Raw genomic sequence first — 10,156 nt, 5'->3', positions numbered from 1 at the left:
CATTTCTGCAGTGCTGTTCTATGCAGGGCTCTATTTTCCAACAGTTATGTACCAAGAAGCCAGTATTGCATTGAGCAATGCTCAGACCTAGAGCACAGCTGAAAAGAATCCTCAAATATTTGACTACACACAGCCCACGCTGCAAACCACGAACCAGCAGGTGAATAGAGAATGATTTCCAGGGAGTAGAAAACGAAAACCATGCACACCCCATAGCAAATGCAGGCCTCTGAGGGCAGCATTTTAGTTCTTTTTCACTGGAAAAGACCTATTGAAGGCAGTGGGTTGGGTGGAGACCTGAATAAAATGAAGACTCAGGTCTCCTGAATATGCAAGGAATGGAATTTCACCCAGGAGAAGCTGCAGGTGGAAAGGTCCACAGAGTGAGAATAACAGTATAAAAGTAGCTGCTGTGATCTCTGGAAAGCACTGCTGTGTTATTGGAAGTAGTGGTCTCAACTCAAGTATAGGTCTCATTACACTATAGGTATACCTCTTTTGCAGAGACATGACGGGGCTTCCTGTCTCATAAAACACTCTGAATGAAACAGGAGTGGTACTAAAATGGTAATTGTGTGTAATTACAAACTGCTTTAATAAATATCCCTCTCCCTGAATCAGGGCTTAGATTAGAGTGTTAGCAGAGTGTCATAGTAACCGCATTGCCATAGATATGGGCTGTTTCCAAGTAGTTCATTGTTAGGATTATGGGTTCTATTGTGCCAGACTATCTTTCTGTGGAAGATCATGTAATGGGTAAGGTCAAGGGCAAGATGATTACGTTCCTGAGTGCACAGCTCTCAGAAGGGATCTGTACAGCAGGCACAGAACCTACTTCATCAGAAAGTTCTTTGTTATAAAGAAAATTACAAGATCTGGGCTGGAGACATGGCTCAGTGTATACTAGTACTTACTGCTCATGTCATATATCCAAGTTTGATTCCTAGCACCCAATGGCATCCCACAATACACCATAACTCCAGTTCTAGGAGATCTGAAGCCCTCTTCTAGCCTCTGTAGGCACCAGTTATACAGTGTACAGGCATATGTCTAGACAAAACACCCATATGCATAAAATAAAATATATAAATCTTTAAAAATGAAAGTAGCAACATTTCCCCTGACCCTAGCTTCCACCCTCATTGTGCGGTCATTTTAAATGCATCTGTTCTTCTAAAATGTTTTTCCATGCCAAGGGTCTTGAATAGTAGCCCACTTGTTTGAACCAGCCAATCTTCCAGTTTCAGTCTCTCATATCTTGTGTTATATGAAACTGCTGTGTAACTAACTAGCTTCAGGCTGATGTAATGGCCAAAGTAGAGACAGGACAGTCCAGAATCTTACCTGAAGAATCCCCAGATGCCAAGGCGATACTGAATGGTCACCACCACCACATTTTCGTGGGCAGAGAGGGCCAGTCCATCATAGGTGGATGCCCCACCCACTACCAGTCCACCTCCATGGATCCACACCATCACCTGGACAAGAGCATAACCAATCCTGCAGCCCATAGGCTCATGTACTGAGCCAGCTTTTGGTGCTGCTGGGGAGTTCAGTCATACACAGAAAACTTGGAAACACAGCAAAGGTTCTTTGATTTCATAAACAGCATCTAAGTTATAGTCACTGTGGTCATCACTCAAATCACACCAATGCACAGCAAGGCTATAATCTCTCTCTCTCTCTCTCTCTCTCTCTCTCTCTCTCTCTCTCTCTCTTTCCCTCAGCTCCTGCCAGAAATATAGTAATATAATGTAACATGGTACACTACTGCATTTCTCATTTCTCACGTCATCCCAAGATGCTCAAACTTTCATTACCATGGAAACAGCTCAAAGGTCAAAGATATTGATCTCCTGCCCCTGCTCTTATGACTTATGCCTGAATGAACATAAAAGGTTCAGCTCTTGTATTTCTTCTTCATTTCACCCCAGATAACTCCTCATTGGGAAACTAGACATTCCCACAGGTAAGTGATTATCTGATCAGACACATAGTGACCTAATGTGTGAGTGTGTGAGTGTGTGTGTATGTGTGTGTTTGTGTCTGTATATGTATGTATATGTATGTGTGCATGTATATGTAAGTATGTGTGTGTGTGTGAAAGAGAGAGAGAGAGAGAGAGAGAGAGAGAGAGAGAGGGAGGGAGGCAGACTAAGGTTTATCCTCACCTCTCAGTGACTGCAAACCATATGTAATGCTAAGTTTGAACACACAAATCTGCAAATATCTCAAATTCATAGACTCCACACAAAAGAGCTTCTGAGAAATTTGTTGGGTGTTGGCCTGTTACAACTCAGGGATCAGTTCCCTTTTAAAAAGACCCTCCTCAGCCCTGTGATCTATAGCTGGCAGCCTGCTCATCTCTAGTACTGTGTTTCCATTTGAAATGACTGACTTGGCCATCAAACTGCCAAAGGCAGCTAGACTGGGAAATGAGCTACGGTAAAAATCCCAGGGTGTTGTTTATAGGCAGAGAAAATTCTGATGAAAATACCTCAGAGTTCTAACTCCTTAGTCCTTCATGGTGCAGTGAACACCTTCACTTGACAGTCTTTGCATTTGTCACACATGACCTTAGAATAAGCACAATATGTACCCTCCTTCCCAGACATTGTCTAAAAGCACAGGAATGGTGGTGAGATGATCTGACTCTTCTGAGCACCTCTGCCATATGTTCTCTCTTCTCTACCACAGCCTTAGTTTGTATAACTTCACCGAGAGATTTAGTCTCTCCAGGGATGAGAACCTAACCTAATAATTAAAATGACCCATTCTTTTCTTACTATTTGTGTGTGAAAACTTAGGAATTTAGGATGTACATTCCAAATGTGATCTCTACTCAAAACTGATGTCACTGGAAAAATCTGAGGCCTCCCTGTTCTTGAATCAGCTCTGGCTCATGAGCTCCTGCTGCTACTAGCTGCCTTCAACCCCTTTCTGGTTTCCCATGATGAGTTGGAGGCTGGAACTCAAATTTCTGGTCCAAAGGTTCCCATACATACTGGTAACCTGCTGTTCTTTGTCAAATCAGCAGGTGTGTAAATATTCAGGTAGAGGCAGTCTTCAGAAAACTGTAAAGGAATGATCTCCTTTCTGTTGGTGATCATGTCTGAGATAGCCTGCCCTCCAACAGCATCTTGAGAGCACCTAGAAGGGAGAGAGCATATCTGAGGTTCCACTAGATTGAACCTTGGATATATTACCCAGCACCTGACCTTGTACTTGAGGTTTTGAGCACATAGCTGAAGTTATCCTCATTGGATTGGAGTCACTGTTAGGGATAATAGGATCTTTAGATTCCTGGTGGAACTACTAAGACCCTAGATTCTCCCAATCATTCAGAGAGAGGACTTGGCATCTCTCCCTTCCTGAAGCCTTTGGAGTACTGTGTCCCATAAAGAAAGGCACTCATATGCTGCCCTCATATTCCCTAGACAATAGTGTTCCCTGCTCTGTTTGGACAGGGCCCTGCACCCTGCTAGGCTTGTTCAGTGGGTTGTGGCAATGCTTCTGTTGGTAAACATACTTCCATCCTTGGGAGTCTTCTATCAACCAGGAAAATGACCTGTTATAGATTAGAGGTGTTATCTTTTCAGATACATAAGAAGTTATCACTCTGGTCCTGCTTCCACCACTGACATGCTGGATAATCTTGGCTGAATTTCTTGCTTGCTCTGGCTTTAGCTTGCCTGTTCCAGGTGAGGTGAGTAATGTCTCTAAGAATCTCCCCATCCAGCCTGCTGAGATTTTTTGATCTTCCTATCCCATCAACAATCATTGTGGGTTGTCCTGATTGAAGGCCCCATAAGCCTATTGTAGAGAGGAATTGGTAGCAATAATTGAGTTTTTCAGAGTTCCAGGCACTGATCAACTTCTCCTGTAGTAGGAGTCATTTAAGACACATCAGCCCCAGGTATCCGTTATCCTGATTCACAGATGGTACCTGCTTTCCAGTATGTCAAAGAGAGAGTAGAGGTGCTCAAATGCTAAGCCTCCACAGGTGTTGCATCTCAGAAGTGGAATAGTGGAACACAAAAGATGACCTTAACGTCTCTAGCATAGGCAATTATCTTACCCAATGAGAGAAAGGAGCATACTTCACAGAACTAGGAACAGATGACCAGTGAGGAATGAAGAGTTCAACTTCACTAGTGTTTAGAACTCTCAAATAAAGACCAGTGTTGCTTTCTTAAATTCTTATCAGCTCATACCACTTATCTAATACACACATGGTTTAAACAAGGCAAAGCATGGGGAGAGTTCCCCTGAACAGGGGTTGTTCATGTTTTCATGGAACAAGGGTGTGCAGTTTAGATATTTCTAGAGATAAATGTAGTCAAATTCCTACTCCTTGACTCAGAAATGTCACCTCTTACATTTCTCTCCAAATACCCTTGATTACATGTAATGATTTGGTCACAATTAATCACTGTGTTGTCTTACTGTCAGTAATATGGAAAGAATTCACCTAAATAAAAAAAAACTGGGTGCATAAATTCTAATTTCATATCCACATTATATAACTGCTATACACTAGCCATTACATAAATAGTGTAGAATAATATTAATGTTATAAATGTGCAAATAGTCACTAAATTTTTCATTCTCATAATCCCTGTGTAAAGGACAAACACAGAGACAGAACTAGAAAAACAACCTCTAATGCTCACAGTAATTCTGAGTAAGTGGATTGTACCTGAATTTTAACTTTGTTACATTTGCTTCTCTGTATTCCCCTGCCTTTTCTGTTTTAAGTATTTGTGTCTCCATTTGAAATCAGAATGGAAAAAAATGGCAAATGATATATTTAGAAGCAAAGCATGCAGAAGCAGGGACACCACCAGAAAGGGAATCTTTGATTCCTCACAAGTATCTTGCCAAGGGAAAAAACACTGCCTTCACTGATGTTTTTAGGCTATCTGGGCTCCTTGGGATTCTCAGTTGGCTCCAAGATTGAGTGGGGGACAGGTATTGTTCAGTGGTGACTAGAAGGCTGAATAGACCTGTGCATGAGAACTTAAAGTCACCCTCAGCTGTTTTTGTCACCCATGGAGTCCCACCAACCCCACTCCCAAGCAACATCAAGTTTTAAGACAGAAGAATAAAACATCTTTATCTTTTTTACATTGAAACAGGCATACCCCAGTGGCTTACATAGGAGGATAGGAGGTGGTGTTCTTCACAAAGCTCCAGGGCTCTGCAGGCTGTGGTGGAGCAAACCTCAAGGAGCCAAGAGGGGGCTTGGCAAAGGGGACTCCCAGGAAAACAGCTACAGGCTGTGCAAATCCTTCTAAGCTGACATACTTTCCCAGGACTTTGCCTTTAACAGTATTCACCACAGGTGGTGAGGATGGATACCCTGTTGGACAAAAGAAAATAAGGACAAATCAGTAAGGAAAAGGTAGACTTGCCCTATTGATGGGTTTGTCACTTCAGGACTGATTGCTTTGCTAAAGTCACCTAACTCCTTTCAGGTCTTACTCCCTTCTTACACAAAATTAGAGTGAAGAAAATTGCCCTCATCTCAGAGGGCTGACTAAAGACTAAACTGTATTGGAGTCTTAAAATCATCCAGCCTAAGTCACTGCAGAAAGAAAGGTACCAAGCATGAAAATGAGTTTTCATTTCACTGGATTTTTTCATCCACTAGGATCCTGGTGCTGAACTGTAGCTGGGTGAGAAGATGGGCAAGAGTTGCTCCCTGTCCCTGGGAAAGCTCACCTTGTAGGCATGGCAACAGGCACAATCAATTTAATTTTGAGATGCATGGTATTTTGTCCTGAGGTAGAGCCAGGTAGGGGACACAGCAGTTGGAAGAGAGAGTGAGGCCTCCTGATTGGTCACACAAAAGTTGTGATTTACAGTGTGGGGAGTGGTTAAAGGAACAGGAGGGGTAGGAATGACATTGCAATAATGAGAACAAGTGCTGTGGCTCACAGACTGTGCATACAATCCAGCTGGGAAGGGTGGATGTCCTATGACTGCCACCGGAAGGATTCCATGACAGAGAAAGCTAATCCTGGAAGAGAAAGTGCACACCACGGAAGACACTAGATGACTGAGTGAGGGATTGGGTTTTACTAAGTGAACAAATAAGCAGCAGAAATAACTCTGTGGTAAAGCAGACAACACACTTCTAGAACAACCTTCTTGGGGGTCCTGAGCATGGTCTTCCAAATAAGAGAGACTGAGCATCAAAAACATTTGCTCTATTGCCTCATTCTTGTAGAACAGACAGTCTTTGCAGCTTCCTCACTCTTTTCTTTCTACCCATTGTAGGACCTATACAAACCAACATGGTCCTTCTTTACATGGTTGGTGGACTTATAGACACTTGGTCATGGACCCCCTGATGTCCTTTTTTGTCTGACCTCAGGGCCCTCACTTTGTGAGAACATCCTGCATTGGGCAGGGCCTTTCAATTTATACAAGTTTTCATTTTCCTCAAAGCTGTGGCCAGAAAAGACAGGAAAATTCCAAATTTAGTGGGAAGTGGTCAACAGAACTGAAAACTCCTCATCAGAATATAGCCTCTATGTCTCATGCTATCAACAGTCAAATGCATGTTATAAATATTCAAGCTATTGTTGCTAGTTATTACAAAGAATGAGGAGCTTTCTGATAGACATATACATACAAAATCTACTTTCAGATATTCTGGAAGACCGTGGAGAATGGCTGAGATGCTGACATGTCTTCAGTACTTCTAAGAGGTGAAGGAGGGTAAAGCCTTAGAAGAAATAGCCTGGAGTAGCCTTTGTCAGCTCAGTGATGGTCCACACTGAAGTGGATAGAAACACACTATCTAATGTCATATTCCTGTGTCAAGTGGATACACAGCAATGGTGCAAACATTATGTATGTAATTATGTATTTAAAATTGTGAAATGTCAGAGTGCATTTACTGTGTGCCAAAGGACATTCATTCTCTTTACATAATTCCTCAAAGAAGCTTTGCCAGGTGAACAGGAGAGATTTCAAAGCACCAAGCATCGACTACAAAATGGTGAAACTAGGGTGACATCACAGGCTGGGGGAACTGGGATCCCCAAGGTTTAACTTAATGGGGGTCTCATCCCCCACCTTATCTAAGTCTCTTGCCTAGGCCACCCCACCTTTTCTGATCTCCAAGATCTAGACATCAAAAACTCCGAACACAGCGCCATATCTTCCAAACCTCCAAAAGAACTCCACGAAACCAACCCCATGCCACCTCACTCCTCCCTTTGTCCAGGCAAAACTACTACTATGCCTCTTCTCCCTGCCTTCCTCATTGCTTCCTCTTTTCCATCATCCCTGTGGCCTGTCCCTGTCTTGTGGGAGCTTCAATAAAATACCATCATCTCAATTGTCTGATTAAAACATGTTGAAATGTCTATTAATCCATTAAGTTTTCAGCTAACTTCTTAACCTAACTTATCCTCTGGAACCAGAGCAGAAGCAACCACTCATTTTCTCCTCAGTGAAAAAGGCCCTCCTGTCATCTCTGCTTTAGAGGTTGGGTTGCTTTAGAGGCACTGTATCACCCAGGCATTGCAAACTTTAGGACATCAAGTTGTAGTTATTGATTAGGAACCAGCCTTATATGTGGCTCCTGAGTTTATACTTCCAATGTTCTGGTCAGCCTTTCTCTATGACCTGCTTTTGACTTCACTAATAACAACAAGGAAACAGACTAAGCTTTCTTCAGCTCTCCTGTGCCTCTTATAGCTAGTTATCTGGGTGTCTGACCTCTTCTATGTCTCTGTGAGAGTCAAGTTCTTTGGACTTCCATGTACCCCTTCAAGTGCAGAAAGCAAAACTCACCAAGGGACTGGGACTATTTTGTCCACAGCGTTGCCCCTTGTGCCCAGAACAAACACTGAAAATATGCACGCAGACATTTGTAACCCAGAAAGAACTTACCCCAAGCTGTACATGCAAAAAGAAAAAGCCAGACCAGAGGGTAGAGGCCCATTGTGGAAGAACAAGAGCTCCGTGGGTCGGTGAGCTATCTGCTGCTTTACAATTGCTTCTGTTGTGGTCCTGAGGCCCCGCCTCCTTAAGTCTTACTCAACCAGCTCAGTTATGTAATCTAAGATGACAAAAAGCTCTTTTTTCCAAAGAGCTCTCTGGGTGTGAGTCAGGACCTCCAAGCCACACCCACTAAGACTTTACCCACTTTTATTGTAACAGTTAGTGCCCAATACTCAGATTACAAATGGCCAGAAACACACCAAACAGCTTCTTACATTAGCATGTCTCTGCAGAACCCTCACATCAGTCCAATGCACCTTGACCTCTCAAGAGCAGATAGCAGTAGGCTGGTATCTGCAGGTAGTGGAAAGTGTTGGTTTGGGGTTCTTTTGCAAAGCTGAACATTTTAAAGTACCTCACATTCCCACTCTGTGCAGCTGGGAAGAAAGAACAGACACATTTCTCTGTCTCCCTGGACAGACATTTCCTAGAGTCCATATTCTCAAGTTAGGAAGGAACCTCACCTTTACCAACCTTCAAAGGATCCCTAAATTATCTTTGTAGTATTCCTGACAAGTGACTGGGCTCAGCACAGTGCATCCTCAGGTTCAAGGAAGTTAACCCTTCAGAGAAAGAACCTTTGGACGTAATGTTTATATATTAAACAACCTCCTCTGGCAACAATCCTGTTTCCTAGCCATCCATGCATGCACATATACACTAATTCTTCCAACATTTGCCAGAATCCTTGCCCTCCTATTTTATGGGAGTATGCAACAGCAGGTGAGTTGGTGCATGTCTGCAATTGCTGGCCTTAACCAGCTCCAACAGAGTAGCCTCTTTATATTTTCGTGATTGGGTACCTCTTTTCATTCCCCTGTTGTGTGTTTAGTTGTTTTACGTAATCATTTAGTTTTAAGTTCTCAGTATCCATTACTAGGTTATTTGTTTGATTTTAGAAATCTTTAATTTCTTTAAGATCAAATCTCTTCAGCACATTCATTTTCGAAAAAGTTTTCATAAGCTGATAAAATAATAGACATTCGACAGCTCTGGGAGGGACTATTGTATGAATTTAAGTCCATTTGATGGATAATTATATCTTCTAAAAGACATAAGACTGTAGTTAGTCACGATGTAGACTTTCCTCCAGAACTACTTTTGTTTTATCTGGGTCCTGTATGTTATATTTCCATTTTCATTTCATTCAGGAAATTTTATATCTTCTCCTTCTTCCCCCTATTTCTTCAATGAATGACCTTAAATTCACACAGTGGAAGGAGACAACAGAATCCCACAAATTGTATTCGTATTGCTCACCATGAGCAGCAGGATAGTTTGTGACTTGAATCAATTTTAACCCCTCTGAGAGCTGGATCACCAGATTAAGCTGTCATGGGCAGCACCACTGTTATTTTTACAGCCATACCTGGGCTGAACTGTTGGTGGTATGCATCAAGGTGGTATGCACAGGTTTGTTTTCCCCTTAACAACTCACCAAACCCTTTAAAGAGAATTTCTTCATGTATTTATGTCATCACTCAGAAGCAAAGAGATGGTGAACCAAAATCCCCACTCCTTTCCCCTGTACTTGTCTTTCTTTAGATTTCTGGATAATCATTCCATAAAGGGATTCGCTGCAGAGGTATCTTCCTGTGACATTGCCTCTCTCTGAGGAGCACAGATTCATCTCCAATCTAGGAAATTGATTTGATTTATGAAAAAAATTATTTTTCAAATTGAGTCCACATGTGCAGATATTCTCTCCCTGGCCTCTTCCCACTTCCACCACACAATTTTGCAGTTACCCCAAACACTTGGCCACAATCATCTTCCATATGAATTAGTCCCATTTGGGCTCCCCTGAGGCTGAGGCTTAGGCTGGCAGAGCCTCCCATTCACAGCTCAGTGTGTCCTGTCTGCAGTGGCTTCTTAGCCAGAAGCTCAGTCCAGATCACCACCTCCTTATCTTTCAGTCTCTGAGCTTGTTGGGTGGTGGTGCCAATCTGCAAATACCCTTCCTTTTGGTCATACTCTGGCCAATGGGACAGCCCCTGTCCATTGGGATTCCTGAGAACAGAATCAAATAGAATTCCTTAAAGCTGTTATGTGTTCCCTACATCCCTGTGATATTTATAGAGCTCTCAGGTTTATCTTTTCTAAAGATCTGTGCACTACAAAAAGCAAAAACAAAAAG

The 10,156-nt window shown here is 42.4% G+C and overlaps 1 protein-coding gene across 1 annotated transcript in view; it reads right to left on the bottom strand.

The window, feature by feature from the left end:
• The window catches only part of LOC114623725 (carboxylesterase 1D-like), a 31,765-nt gene extending 23,752 nt beyond the window's left edge, over positions 1-8,013 (bottom strand). The window contains exons 1-5 of the mRNA XM_028770420.1: positions 7,909-8,013; positions 5,158-5,362; positions 3,006-3,150; positions 1,345-1,478; positions 351-360 (exon numbers count right to left, since the gene is read on the bottom strand). Of these exons, the coding sequence (XP_028626253.1) occupies positions 351-360; positions 1,345-1,478; positions 3,006-3,150; positions 5,158-5,362; positions 7,909-7,960 (546 nt within the window). The 5' untranslated portion in view covers positions 7,961-8,013. The remainder of the gene's footprint in view (positions 1-350; positions 361-1,344; positions 1,479-3,005; positions 3,151-5,157; positions 5,363-7,908) is intronic.
• Between the last annotated feature and the right edge of the window lie 2,143 nt (positions 8,014-10,156).

This window comes from Grammomys surdaster, unplaced genomic scaffold (assembly GCF_004785775.1).
Source record: "Grammomys surdaster isolate TR1022 unplaced genomic scaffold, NIH_TR_1.0 201, whole genome shotgun sequence".
Taxonomy (NCBI): domain Eukaryota; kingdom Metazoa; phylum Chordata; class Mammalia; order Rodentia; family Muridae; genus Grammomys; species Grammomys surdaster.
Note: the sequence above shows the minus strand (reverse complement) of the source record. Positions and strands in the feature narration are given on the sequence as shown.